The sequence below is a fragment of the Camelus ferus genome, chromosome 2 (genome assembly GCF_009834535.1).
Source record: "Camelus ferus isolate YT-003-E chromosome 2, BCGSAC_Cfer_1.0, whole genome shotgun sequence".
Lineage (NCBI taxonomy): Eukaryota > Metazoa > Chordata > Mammalia > Artiodactyla > Camelidae > Camelus > Camelus ferus.
Window position 1 is genome coordinate 19,010,905 of NC_045697.1, and position 15,496 is coordinate 19,026,400.

General features: G+C 35.7%; 1 protein-coding gene across 8 annotated transcripts in view; it reads left to right on the forward strand.

The window, feature by feature from the left end:
* Window positions 1-15,496, forward strand: part of TBC1D19 (TBC1 domain family member 19) — a 138,044-nt gene that overhangs the window by 109,293 nt on the left and 13,255 nt on the right. For 7 of the 8 annotated variants that reach the window (XM_032495330.1, XM_032495314.1, XM_032495346.1 and 4 more), the window contains 3 exons: window positions 4,671-4,703; window positions 8,189-8,298; window positions 10,469-10,560. In XM_032495330.1, coding sequence (XP_032351221.1) covers window positions 4,671-4,703; window positions 8,189-8,298; window positions 10,469-10,560 — 235 coding nt within the window. The remainder of the gene's footprint in view (window positions 1-4,670; window positions 4,704-8,188; window positions 8,299-10,468; window positions 10,561-15,496) is intronic. The other variant, XM_032495325.1, reaches the window with a different exon arrangement.

A 15,496-nucleotide genomic window follows, 5' to 3' on the forward strand; every position in this document is an offset into this window, starting at 1 on the left:
TCAAGTGTTGTGCTGGGCACATAACATACATCTTCTTATTTAATCCTCACAACCTCATTGGTATTGTTCTCACTTTATACCTGAAGGCAAGTCTGTTCCTAACTTTCTCAGGGTACAGGGCAGGAGTACAATTGAAAGTCCACCTACTATAAGTCTAGATTTTTTTAAAGTTCTAAACCAGACTGATGAACTGATAAGTAAAGTCTACTTTGTTTTCTTGTCTTGACAAATGTACCTTTAAGCAATCTGGATGACCAGGTTCAAATTCAGAATTCTTAGACTCCTCAGCAGTCCCCAGCTGGTGGTACCCGCACTCACTCCTCACCCGTGGTGGCTCCACCCCACACCCAGACAGCCTTCATGCATGTGGACCCTCTACCTGCAGGTCCAAGCTCTGTTCACATCTTCCACAACTAGCCACCCTTTGGCCACCTCTCCATCCTGAAGACATGCACCCATCAGGAAGGTAGCTCCACCGAAGAGGCCATGAGAACCGGGAAGCTGACTTAGGGCCTCTGGGCTGGGAATTTCAGAGTCTAGGTATCTGGGTGTGGTCTGGAAGGAGGGACATGGACTCTGGGTGAGGGATATAGTCAGAGGAAAGTCAGAGCAGGGCCCTTACTCCAAGCCCCTCTGCCTTGGCCTAAGAGCAGTTCTGGATGAAGAAACAGGTTAAGTACCTGACCCAGTCGTACACGGGTAGAAAGTGGAGCCAGAATTGTGCAGGACTGTCTCTGCGTACAGAGGACGGGGTACCTCAGTCAGCCAGGGCAAATCAGGTGGCACAGCATACTGATTAATATAGTTTGAAATCTCAAAGGGGTGGGGCTGGACAGCACTGGAGGTGGAGGGCAGCTCTGCCTGCAGCCCTTGTCCTCAGCCCTAGAGGCGGAAGGGGTGGCCGTCAGTTTGGCAGGATTAGAGTTGTGCTCGTGGGATGGGGGAGAAAAATGAAACTGCTGATGTTAGATTGTGGTCAAGTCCTGAAGAGTTAAGTATTCTTTATCCTAAAGGGACAGGAAAGGAACACAATCATATTTAGGTACAAGAGCTGAGGGAAAACTAGGAAGCAAAGATGGAGGCACAGGAAACTGGGCTTTTCCTGTTTGAATTACGGGTTAATAATGAGAACACCGGTGGAAGAAGGGAGGAAACAAGGATGACAGAGTCTTGGAAGGTGGCTACACTTAAGGGGTGGGTAGCATAACTAGCCCCAAACACAACAGAACACAAGCAAAAACCGAGCAGCAGAAGCTTCTGAGAGGCAGGGAGCCTGACCTGCGCAGCGTCACCAGGCCCTGATGGGCTCACGTCTGAGAAGGGCCTTTCAGTGGCTGTGGGGCCAGGACACACACACAGAGGAGACCCCTGGATTCAGCATCAGATCGGGGTCAGAGAGGTGGAAACCAGCTTATAAGGAATTGGGGATATATAATGAGGAAGAAAAGAAAGTTAATTTAGTTTGTTTTTTAAAAATTAAGCCTGGCTTCAAAAGAAGGAGAGAGATTAGAGATTTGTTTCATGGAAAAGTAAGGTCCAGGGAAGAACAGGAACAAATCCTCCTCCTCCTCTTCATTATTTATTTTATTATTATTTTATTATTATTATTATTATTATTATTATTATTATTATTATTATTATTAGTAAGGATATGTTTAAGACCTTTGTGTGAAAGTTTGCAGTGGGGTAGGAGACTGAAGAGAGGAGGACTTTCACAGGACCTGCCCACCTCTTGCGTCTGTTCCTCCATCACTAGGAATGAGAGCCGATGCCACCACTATCCGCCTGCAGACCAGCTGACCTCAGGAAACTCACCCCAGTTCATAGCAATCACCCCACGAACCCCAGGTCTTCCAGGCCACTCCTAATCAGATGACTCTCACCTCCAGAGCTTCAGAAGCTCTTTTATCCCTGCTCCCCTGGCCTTGTCCCCTCTTCCCCTCTTCCCTCCATTTTCTCTCTTCATGGTACTTATCACTGACATGTATTCACCTATTTTATCATGACTTTTCTGTCCCTAGTGAAAAATAAGCTCCAGATCTCAGAACAGCATACATAGTAGAGGCTCAATACATATTGTTGACTGATGCACATAAAAGGGGACGGGGCAGATTGATGGGCAGGATTCCAGAGCAGAGGCTGGCACCCTTTTTTCTTGAAAAAGCCAGATAGTAAAGATTTTAAATTTTGCTAGCCACAACCTGTCTCTGCCACATATTCTTCTTTCTTGTTTTTTTTTTAAAATAACCTTTGAAAAATGTAAAATCCATTTGTAGCTCACAGGCCACACACAGACAAGCCACAGATCTGACCATAGCTTCTGAGAAAGGTAAGGAAACAGGATTAAGCACAGGTGAAGATGTTAGCTCTGAAAAAGAAAAAGGAAACAGCTTCCTCTGAAGACCTCCTCAAAGGGGCATGAGGAAACAGGTGAAGTGTGTGAAGGTTGAGGTAGAGAACAGATGAGTGAGAGTTTCTGTCCGTGGCGTCAGCCTCCTAAGGAGGGGAAGTGAGTTCTGCAGGTGGGCGCAGAGTAGGAAGGTTCTGAAAGAACAGGGCGGCTAATCAAATAGAGATGGCCAAGGAAAGGCATGGACAACACAGGATTCAGACCAAGCTGGACAGCATGAATCTGTGGTGTGTTCTAGAAGACTGTGGGAAAATGGGAAAAAGCAGATCCTGAGAACTACAGCTTGTGAAGTTTAAGTGTGATGTTGCACAGAATTCTAAAGGTGGTTGGCCTGGCGTACCAGTTCAGAGCTATATTGGATTTTTCTCATACTCTTTTTTTTGATAAAATTACGTCTAGAATCCACAAAGAAATATGAGCTAACTTGTGAATGATAATATCAATAATTAACTTTTATTAAGAGCCTAAGTTATTTATTTATTAATGGCCAAGCTACAGTTATTGTTATTATCTCATTCAATCATTTATGTAGGTTCTAGCTTTATCTCTGGTTTACAAGGTGAGGCACCTGAAGGTTATAGAAGTTAAGAAACTTACCTAAAGGCATACAGAGTTCTTAAACAGCAGAGCTAGATGAACCCAGCCAAGTCTGTCTGACACCTGGTCTGTGCTCTTAACTCACCGCAGTAGGGTGCTGATCAGTGAGTTACTATCAACATGGAAGGCGGTCTCTAGACACAAGTCCTGTCCTCACTCTGTCTTGTTCAGCATTTTTATAATGTTCTAGATGAGGGCATAGATAGTGCATTTATCAAACTGTCCAACAATGTGACGCAGGAAAAATGGGGACTACATTATATAATGAGATAAGAATCCAGGATCTCAAATTGGAATGGTCCGCTAAAGAAGAGATGGAACAGAGATAAGAATACAGTCCTTTACTTAGGTCAGAAGCAACTGCACAAGTGCGCTGTGCTTTAGCCATGGGTGTGGAGGAGGGAGAATGCTTAGAGGCTTTAGTCACCTCGCTCTAAGGATTGCTGTGAACTGCAGCTTGTCCAGAGGAGAACAGAATAAAGAAGCTATTCAGGACTGCTCCATGTGAGGAACTGTCAAACTCATAAAGTCTAGAAGCAAAACAAACAAACACAAAATCCCCAACCTGGTGGTGATGGGGGTTGGGGAGAGGAGGTCTTCAAGTATTTCTGAAAGTTTTCATAAAAAGGAAGTTAGGCTTGTTCCGTGTGACCTTTGTGGTCAGAACTAGGAATAGTAAGGGGGGATTATAGGGAGCCAGAGTTTGACTCAGTATGAGAAGTAACTCCCCCCAAGTTACACCTGTTCAAAATTGTAATTGGTTGCATTGAGAATTAGGGTGTCGCCGATTGCTGGGTGTGGTTTAGACTGAGACTGAGCCAGCATTCATTAGAACGTACTCTAAATGACCTCTGAAGTCTCTGCCAACGCTGTTTTGCCTCTGAACGTGGCAGATGAATAAAGCATTTCTATACTGTTGTCCAGAAGAGTGAACTTCTCAGCGTTCTTCTGTGTTTGCAGCCTGACTTAGTACACTGTTAGGTGTATGTGGTGTGTACACCACAGAACTTCTGTTTTGGACTTAAGCTGTACAAGTTCTAATTTTTCGCTTAGAATGTGACGAGATGTTTAGTATACCAGGTTAGGCTTCGAGTATTTCTTTTAAATGGATGTGTACTTTACTTGTGTGTAATTCTTGCCAAAGGTTACACTGAATTTGTGCTGTACGCCTGCCAGCACTTTTTCTAAACCACATCCTATGATGTAATTTTTGGTAAGTTTATAAGGGAATGCATCTATACGAGAGGTGCCTTGAAATGCTTACTTAAACCTTTTAACAAATTGGATTCTTAACATACAGGATGAAGTCGTTTCAGGAAGGATTTAATCTGTTGACTTTCCGAGACCACAATAGTTAGTTCTTATACTTATTTCTGTGATTTGCCTTGTTCTGATTTTGTAACATGTGTTCACAATCTTAATTTTCACCATTATCAATAGAAAGTTAACTGTATATACTTTGAAAACCTCTAGACTGTTTTCCTAAAGGTATTAAAAAGCATATCATTTTGTTGGTTACCATCACTAAGTCTTTCTGACATTCAAGAACAAAGTTGAAGCAAAAATAGGAAATCTCTCTATTTTTGGTTTTAACCTTTTATTAGTTTACCTAGTAATTCAGTGGGTATACAGATTGAAAAGATATACTTTTTTACTTTTTTAGGTGTAATCCCTTTTCATGGATTTTCAATGTATGGTAAGTTGGGCTTTAAAACATTCACTGTTTTTATTACACTTTAGAAAATTAAACACGAAGATCACACTTTATATCACATCACCCACACACTTAACAATATTATTGTGAATATTTTTAAACATTGAGTTTGGTATTTGTTTATATGTCCAATTAAAATGACTTTTAAATAAAGGATCATCATAATTGTTCAGGTGATGATTGCTTGTCAAATTAGAATTGAACATACTATGAAAATGGTTCTGTGGTTTACCACTTTCTAACTCGGTGGAAACTAGAGATACACATTGATATTTACTTCTAATAGATGTAAAATGAGATTGCTTAAATTCCTGAACTAATTCTCATGTCTTTAAAAAAAAATAATAGGTCAGAAAGAATACAAAGGGAGGGGCAACACCGAATGTGAGTTTGTGGTTTCTCCAGACTGGCTGGTGTGCACAGCCACAGTTACACTGAAGCACACATGAAAAACACGTGCAGGCTAGAGAGCCCTGAGCACCTTTCTGGCCTCCTGTGTCACTGGATGACGAATGCAGGAAGCTTAACGAAGATTAACGGGTGGAAGAACACCCTCCACCTTAATGCCACTTAATTTGTACGTTTTCATGCATTACATGTGAACTTGTTGAAGATTGTTGTCCCAACCATTCCTACTCCCCAGCCTTTAAACTAAATGGAAATACTTTAATGCTTGCTTTTGTGAAAGAATCAGCCATAAATTAACACTTTTCTTTGTAAGAAGCCCCTCAGGGTGTTCAACATCAGAGAATCAGGGTGATGACATAATATAAACCTTTTAAAACCAGCATAGCAATGAAAACCAAAAGGATTCAGAGTGCCTGGGAATTCTGCATTATGCTGCTCTGGGCAGTGTTGGTCATGGGCTTGAGTTATAGGTCCCTCTGCTTAATTTCATGAGCAACCAAAATTTCGTAACATCATACATAACGTTATATTGAAGTTCCAGCATGTTTCTCTTTTATAAATGTGTGAGGAATTTAAAATAGAAAAGGTTAAAAAAACAAGGTTAAGAATATAAATGTTTATCTCTAATAATAAAAATGTTAGCCCTTTTACATCTTTTACTTTAATAATTCCAACTGCAAGGATTTTTTAAGTAAATCATTTTTAAAAGGTATACTTGAGTGATTTGGAGGACAGTTAATGATGTCAGGAAATTTTAAATCTTCTAACAAGTCTCAGGGTACAAATTACATCATTGACTCCTGCCTATTCACATTTCTGGACATTTGAAAAAGGTTAAGGTTTATACACTCGAGGGGAAAATGTTCACTAAGGAAATAGATGATGCCAAATATTTGATTTTGAGAGTTTATTTATACTATTTTAGAAAAATATGTTAAGTATCCACAAGCACTTAAGATCTGCACCACTTACTTAGAACCAGTATATTAGAATAATCACAAATCATCCCTAGGAACTCGAGATAGTACTTGGACATTTTAGATTTAGTTACTGTATTTGTTTAAAATTATAATACTTATCTCTTTTAAAAATTTATTCAAAACTTTTCTCTAATTTAAACTGGGCATCCTTCCTCCTACTTAATGGAGATTAATGAAAGTTTTATTGTTGGTATAGTATATTATTATTTCATAAATAAATTCCTTTAGTGCAGTATTTAATTAGTTAAAAAGATAATGATCTAATTCATTTTTATGGAAGAACTAAATACGGAAAGATGCTTAAAAAAGAAAACAAAGTCATGTAGAAGATTTTTTTACATACTATCTGTAATGGGCTAAAGCTTTTCCATTTCATAGCTATATAAGGGAATTCAACGTAAACAAATGTAGCTTCTTGAATAACAGCTGATTGTAAAGTTTTCTGTATTATATATGTTTGTAGAAAAGTGCTGATTTAAAAATTCTCTTTCATTCCTTCACTGCAAATGATCATTAATGATGACTGAACCTTTCCAGTCTTTAGATTCAGATTGCAGTTGTTACATATCAGTCACTTAAGAAGTTGGAGGAAAAAATATGCGTCATTAGAAAAAGTAAATAAATTCCAAACTTTCACTTTGAATCTGTGATAATACTATGTATTTGCGCCACGTTGCTTTTTCTTAGGTTGTTGCAATTAGAACATGAGTTTTTTTTTTTTAATTTATGGAATACTTCAATTTGGTCTATTTCGATAAGTGGTAAATTATTTTGAAAATAAAATTAGTTTTGCAGTGAAAAGGTATAGCTGTCAGTTTTTAAATATATATATAATATAAAGTTTTTTCCTATAATATATAGAAGGAGTTATTTTTGTATGTATTTAGATATTTACCCCAAAATTGGTTTGTCTACCTTTTGCCCCTCAGAAAAAGTGAAATTTCTCAGTTGTAATGCTAGTTTTTGGTGATTTATTCATCAGTAATACTGTGCACCAAAATTTATCCCAGATAATTGAACTTCTGTTTTGTCAGATTTAAATTTTTTTTTAATCATTTTTTCCTTTCACATTGTCAAAGAGAAATGAGCTGAGTTGGCTCACTGGTTTTCTTTCTTAATGCCCACTGCCCTCGGGGCATCACCTGCGGACTGTAGAGCCCAAAACCTTCTTACCTGTCTGATTTGTATCTCAGATGAAATTACCCAATAAGTAAGACACTTTTATTAAAATTAATATTTAGATAATAAAGTTGTATATATCTGCATTGTAAGTATATTTATGCTGCCTAAAATTATTGAGTCTTGAAAATATAAAAAGCATAACCGCATCTGTCTGTGCAAAATAATCACACTGTCAGGTTCCCATTTGATTTTAAAATCTGACTTTCTGACATTCAGCTATGAGCTTTCTGATTGAGTTGACCCACCTGTGCTTAGAGCTGCCGTGAACTGGGTTCAAAAGAAAACAATTCAAATTCATTAGAGAAATAAGTTCTTAGAGCTGTTTTATTTTGAGCCTATGAAAACTGTCTAGATACATTTTGAGACATGGCAGTGTAGAACAATAACCTAAAGTGTTGATCAAAACTTTAATTTTCAAATTCAATTAGTTGAGGACCATCATTCTAAAAGCTAGTCGTAAATCATCTTATATTTTACTTACTTGACTTCCAAAATTTAAGAAAATTTGAAAGATCCTTTGTGGGACAGAGTAAAAATGAACTGCCTGATTGTCAATTTCTTATCACTTCACTTAACAAAAAAAGAGAGATTTGGCATTATGTGGTTTTTAAAAGTTACTTTGAATTTTTAATATCACTGTATAATTCCATTTTGTCACTCTTATTCTTCTGTTGAGATTATAATAGTTTATAATTTACTCCTTTCTAATTTTTAATGACTCAACGTTTTACATGTGCATATATTCCCTTTTCAGTATAAAAAATATATATATATGATTTTAAACTTGGCTATAAATGAATATTATAACTATATAATATTTCTTTCACATTTTGTGAGCTTATTTTTAAGATGTTCATAGTTCTGCAATAATATCAATTAATTTGTTTGTTCTTTCAGTTGCACCACTTTGTTTTCTATACCATGAACCTTCCAAACTGTATCAGATATTCCGTGAGATGTATGTGCGTTTTTTCTTCAGACTTCATTCCATCTCTTCTCATCCTTCTGTAAGTTCATAAAAAATTGGATCAAACTAGACTTTAATCTGGTTCTTTCTTTCCTTAAGAAAAACAAATCTTAATTTGTGATGTCAAGCAACACTTTGCTTATAGAATAAATGAACGAGAAGAAGAAATTGGTATTTAAATAGTTTTGGTAATAATTAGAGAGGAAACATTCCTTTATCAGTAGCATCTAAATCAATTGCATTTATATGTTGAAAGAAAAAACATAGCAAAGTCTGTGTTATTTTCTCTGACAAAGATGCCTGCCTGCCTTGAATGCTGGTTTCCTCATCTATGAAATGGGGTTGATAATTAGTTTCGGCAGTGCTGTGGAGAAGTGTACAGAGCACTTGGGTAGTACCTGGCTCATGGCAGGTGTTCGGTAAATAAATAGCTGCTATTTTTACTGTTGTTGTTATGGTTTTCATCATCATCATCTTTCTTCGTTAATGAAAAGTAAACATTTATTTGTCAGTTATTTTTCAGTATCATATTTGGCTAATTATCAGTTGTCAAACTAGATGTTTTCTTTGTGTTTGTTCAGTAGATGGCTCCTTGGCCTTAACATGAAATTCAAGAAGCATACTGGGAGGTGAACATTTGTATCTGTTTTATTCTGGCTAGTCCCTTATCGTATCCTTCCGCCACCCCCACTGAAGCCTGCATTAAAACAGTGTTTATATCAGTTACACTTTTTCTGTCTTTGAATCTGCTTTGGTCTGCTTGTTGGTAACCAGACTGACTCTCCAGAAGAAATATTAAAAATTAGAATATGTCAGGGCTACCAAGTTTCCCAAAAGAAGAAACTGTCACCACTACTAAACTAAGTAGCTGTTCGTTATCCCCTCATTTGAATCCTATGTATTCCTGTTCCACCTTCCTGTCTCCAGTGTTGCTCTCAGACGTTGCCAGTGAAAGCTGGCAAATAACAGAGACCCAGGGACGTCACAGATGAGCAAATGAAGTACCAGCAGTCATCTTGGGTTTCTTCTCTCTGAGATAACTTGATTTAGTGCCTATTTTACATTAACATTTAATCTAGAATAACCAGAAGTGTATTAATAATTCTCTTATCAAATAACTCATTCTTAGCCATCAGATTTCTTGCTCTCATATTCTGTAGTAGTTTATACTTCAGAGTTTTAAAAAAAAATTTTAACTGGCTGCCCATTACATACCCTAGTGTTCCCCTGTGCAGACGACTGAAGCTTGCCACTGAGCAACTCGGAATATTCATTCTCTATCTCCACGCTGACCTGAAGGTGTCCTTTTTCAGCTAATTGATTGAGACAGCCCTGCTCTGCCCTTCTTTATTCAGTGAAATAAAGATTTCCAGGCGGTCATCTCCTTTTCTGGCCTGCAGCCAGACCGAACTATTTGGTACCATGACAGCCTTACTTCTTTAGAAACTCAAAAAGAGGATTAAAACTTCCTTACAGAGATCAACCCTAAGGAATGCTGAGCTGCAAGAAAGACTTCATTCAGAGTTGTCAAGTAATAAATGCACTTGAAAAAACCATCTGCTTGTACTCTACAAATAATGCCCTTTTAAACAAGTAGATTTCAGTTAAAAAAGTTATCCTTATGTAAGTAATCAAACATTCTTGTTTGATAACTTCCTGACGCAAATGTCAAGCATTCAGCAGTCAGTCGTTCCCTGGGGATGTGTTTCAATGAAAGAGTGAAAAAAAGCAGGAAATATTTCCCCTGATGGGTGAGGCAGCTGGAAGGGAAGGGACACGTGGGGGGAGAAAGTAAGGGTGCGGCTGTAGCACCAGAGAAATACCTGGAAACTGGAATGCTTCCAGAAAAAACTAATTTTGCTAGGCCTAAGTGAGAATACATGGCTTACAAAGTAGCAGGTTTTCTGTTAAATGGTGTTTTCCTTGAACTCTAAACATTGCTACATGCCAGGTTATGTGGGGAGCCCTACTGTTGTCAAAAAGGAGGCTCCCTAGCGTGTCTTTAAGAGTGAGGATCCACAAAGGGGGATAAAACTTACGTTTGAACAGTGTTAGGGAACTCTAGTGCATTTACTATTTTTGGCTCAAACAAAATAAAAAATATTTACATTGATAATCTTTTTCTCATTTCCATTTAAATAATTTGTCAGCAGAGTTCATATTGAAATACTAAATTATGCATTTCTCTTGTGATTTATTATTGTATCCAGGGTATTGTGTCACTCTGTCTGCTGTTTGAAACTCTTCTTCAAACTTATCTCCCCCAGCTCTTTTATCATCTACGAGAAATTGGGGCTCAACCGTGAGTATTTTTCTCTACTAGTTGAAGAATAAATTGATATCAGAAGGCTTTTTTTTTTATCATCAAAGATGCAGTAATTTTTCAGAGAAATTAAACTAACAGTTTCCCCAATAAAACAATAATTATCAAGTAGTAAATTGTAACTCGACATTGTGCCAAAAATTCTTAGAAGACTTACCAAAATCCTAATAAATTCTTATTTGCTAGGATTTTTGCGCTTGGTACAAGAATCAGCAAAAGAATTAATTTCTATTCATAATGAAAGGCGTTGGCCCAAACTGAGGTAACGATTTGTGGCAACAAATACTACCTAAGAAATGTGACAATACTAAAATTAAGTCAATGTAGGCTAAGTTTATCAGAGAACAACTTATGAAAGCCAGATAGGTTTAAGTTTGCTGTCTTTCATTAAAAGAAACTAGGTCAATTATCTAGTTGTGATTTTCCTTCCAAAAGCTTACATATTTGTTCATTTATCTCAGTTTGAGTTATCAGTGAATATGTAGGTTGTCTGTGGACTTCATTGTTATTGATTCTCTTCTCTCTTTAACAATGTCTAAGGCAACAGAAATTTCCTAATGATTTATCAATGTTTTGTTACTGTCTTCCTCTCTGTGTAACAATTTTCTCCTCTATAAGAGCATATTTGAAAGGAACATTAACTCTTTGCAACCACAAAGGAATTAACGGGAAATAGAACAGTTCAGTATTTATCTTCTCCACGCTTGAATCCACAGCAGATGGATGGATAGATGGATGGATGAATGGATGGATGGATGGATGAATGGGTGGATTTAACAGACAGACCCAGACTCAAATTCTCTAAACTATATAATCCTGGGAAAGATATTTAATTTATCTAAGCTTCAGTTTCTTTCTTGATTTAAATCAAGATAATTCAATTCCTTCATCTTTAAAATCAAGAGAATTCCTACCTCATGGAGTTATTTGAAGAAAATATATATATATTCCGTTATGTAAAGCACCATCAAATTTCCGACATCTTAGATCTCAAAAATGCCATTTATAAAATAACACCTTATATCATTCTTTGATATTACCTAGCTGACACTCTTTCTTTTGTAGCCATTAAAAAATAGGGTTCTGTTAATGACTAACATTATAAAATATAATACTATGGCAGAGATATTTTATATTATACACAAGTCTTTTCTTCCTTAAACTTGTGGTAAACTGACCTCTTTTTTTTTTTTTTTTTTTTTTGCTATTGTGAAATGAATATTTGAATGTAACTATTTTCCTTTACTAGGTGAAGACATGTAGTTTATTGCTAGAAACTAAAATCCTGATTTTTTTTTCTTAGACTATTTATATAATGAATAAATTTAATCATTAAAAGGAACAAATTTATTTCAGTGACTTATGAATTAAAATTCTTATGCAGGAGAAAATATAAAAATTCAGTTGTCAGGCTAGGAATCAATTATTAAAATGTTTTCATGAATTAAAGCTGATGCTATTGGAAGGTTTTTAATTTAGAATTTAATTTTTTTAAATAGGATATAAGGACTCTTCAGGTTATTTTTTTCTTCTTGAGTACTTTGTGAATTTTAGCTAAGTTATAGTATTTACAGACATAAAGTTATTCCTAATATTCCCTAATTATTCTTAATTAGCCTTCTAATATCTGTAGAATCAGAGTGACATCACCTCTCTCATTCCTGAGATTAGTATTTGCATCTTGTCTCTCTTGATTATTCTGGCTAGAGGTTTATTAATTTTATTCTTCTTTGAAAGAATCAGTTTTTGGTTTCATTGATTTTCTGTTTTTCTATTTTCAATTTCATTGATTTATGCACTTCAGTTTGTTATTTCTTCCTGTATTCTTGCTTTAATTTTATTTTGCTCATCTTTCTACTTGTTGAAGGTGAAATTTTGATCATTAATTTGACACATTTCTTCTTTTCCAATATAAGCAATAATGTTATAAATTGCCCACAAGGCACTGCTTTATCTCCACTCGACAAATTTTGATACATTATGTTTTCATTTTCATTCAGTTCAAAATGTTTCTTAATTTCTCTCATGACTTCCTCTTTGACCATAGGTTACATAGAAGGGTGTTGTTTAATTTCCAAGTATTTCAAAAGGTATGATATCTTTCTGTTATTGATTCCTGTTTTAATTACATTACAGTTAGACAACATGCTTCGTAAGATTTCAGTTCTTTTAAATAGTTGCGGTTTGTTTTATGACCCAGACTATGATCTGTCTTGGTGAATCTTTCATCTATACTTGAGAAGAATTCATATTCTGCTGGTGTTGAGTAGGATGTTATATAAGTGATAATGAAGTCACACTTGTTGATAATGTTCGAGACTTCTATATACTTGCTAATTTTCTATCTACTTTTTCTACTGATTCTTGAGAAAGAATTGTTAGAGTCTCCATTTAAAATTATGAATTTGTCGGTTTCTTCCTTCATTGCTATATATATTTTTTCTTCATGTATTTGAAGTTGTTTTTAGGAGAATTGATCTTTTTATCATCAAGTAATGTCTTTTCCTAGTAATAAATCTACTATTTCTGATATAGTCATTCAAGCTTTCTTTTTATTATGATTTGTGTACAGTATTCTTTTCTATCCTTTTACTTTTAATATATTGATCAATGTCTTTACTTTTAGGTGACTTTCTTATCAAAAATATGGGTCTTCCAATGTTAATCAGTGTGTTTATTCTATTTACATTTAATGTAATTGATTATTGAATTACAGTGATATCAATTAACATTATTTTCTATCTTGATAGACATTTTGTGTATGTTCCATGTGCTCTTTGTTTTTTTCCCTCTTTTCCTGCCTACTTTTGAGTTGAATTTTTTTAGTCCCTTTTATCTTCAGTATTGGATTATTATTTATAAATATTTTTTGATAGATACCTGTCTTAGTTCAGTCTGCTACAACAAATTATTATAAATTGAATGTCTTATAAACAACAGAGATTTATTTCTCACAGTTCTGTAGACTGTAAGTCTAAGAGCAGGTTGCTAGTATGGTCGAGTTCCAGTGAGGACCGTCTAAGTTGCAGACTGCTGACTTCTCACTGTATCCTCACATGATGGAGAGCAGAGAGGGAAAACAAGCCCTCTCATGACTTATGAGTTCACTAATCCCAATCATGAGAACCCACCTTCATAGCTTTAATCCTAATTAACTTCCAAAGGCCACACCACTTTCCTAATACCGTCACATCGGGGGATCTAGTTTGAACATATGAATTAGGGGGAGAGGGCATAAAAGCATTCAGCATATAACAGTGCCCCAGGGTTTTTAATACACATCTGTAATTAATCACATTCTATTTTCATATAAACTCCAGGCCTGGAGGGCTTCATGGGCAAATTCTACCAAACATTTCAGGAATAAATAATATCAATCATTTTTCCTCTGGCTGCTAACAAGATCTTCAGTTGTCAGCAGTTTGTTATGATGTATCTGGGCATGGATTTCTTGGGTTTATCCTGTTGGGGGGTTGCTGAACTTCTTGAATCTGAGGCTTACTTCTTTTGCCAAATTTAGGAAATTTTCAACCATTATTTCATCAAATATTTTTTTCTGTACCACACTCTCCTTTTCTTCTGGATTCCAGTGACAAAAATGTTAAAACTTTCGGTCTTATCCCATGGGTGTCTGAAGCTCTGTTCATTTTGTTTTCAATCCTTTTTACGCTGTAGTTCAGACTGGATACTTTCTGTTGATTTATATTCAAATTCACTGGCTCTGTCATTGGTTATTTTCATTTTGCTATTGGATCCATCCAGTGAGGGTTTTTGTTGTTGTTATTGTTTTGTTGTTTTTGTATTTTCCAGTTCTAAACTTCCCATTTGGTCCTTAACAAAACTCAGAACTGTGCATTATAAAAGCAAATTCTACTATACATAAATTATACCTCAATAAACTTTATTTCTAAGAAACTAATTCTGTGCTACATATACTAGGGAGCAGGGAGGCATGACATGTGGTGAGACACTATGCGAGATCCAGTAAAATGAAACTAGTTGAAGTTAATAATTTAGACTTGAAAGTTAGTGAATTTTCAAAATTTAAAATATCCAGTGACCAAAACTTTCTTTGGGTCTATAAAAAGATATTCTAAAACCAACCAAAAAGCTTGACTTATCAGTACTACTGCTTACATGTGTCTTGTTATATTAGAACAATAGTTATCTAGTGTTGAGGAATTTCTGAAAGTTGGGGGTCTTTCTCAGTCTTAAGAGAATTAATTTGACACCAACAAAGGCAACCTCTGGATCTCGTTATTTATCTATATAATAGATATATATAGTTATTTATCTATATAACATGATAACAATTTTAACAAAGAGTTTGGCTAGTACCTCTAGTACCTCTCAGGGCAGTCAAGTGATGTTTAGTTGCTAGTAGATAGCACAGAAATGTGAGGGGCTATTTTACCTCTTTAGGCACCAAAGCTAAAGAGTTTATTTCTTGTTACCAGAGATAAATTGTTATTGTAAATTTACCTACTTATAAAAACAGTGAGATCTCATACTTCTTAGGATTTTGGGGGGGACAAAATAGAATTTAATTGAATTTTCTGGTTGATCTTTTAGAGTTCTGATAACCTACTTTTTCAAACAAAAGGTTTGAGATCAGAAATCTATTTCTAAATTCCCTTATAGTTTTAAAACTATTCTTCTTTGTCATCAAAAACTCCTACCTATTGTTTTATTTTTTTATCCTATGTAGCTATTTGAGTGAAAGGTAGGAATATAACTTATTGAATTGTAAAAATATGCAGCTATCAAGCTCTCTTTCAGGTATTTTGAATAAAAATTCAAATGGTTTGCCTCGAACTGTTAAGACTCTTAAGACCACCTCATTGATAGCTAATTAGTACACACCCTGAAAGACAGAATGTAGTAGCGAGTGTCCTAAAGGATCAACTCATACATA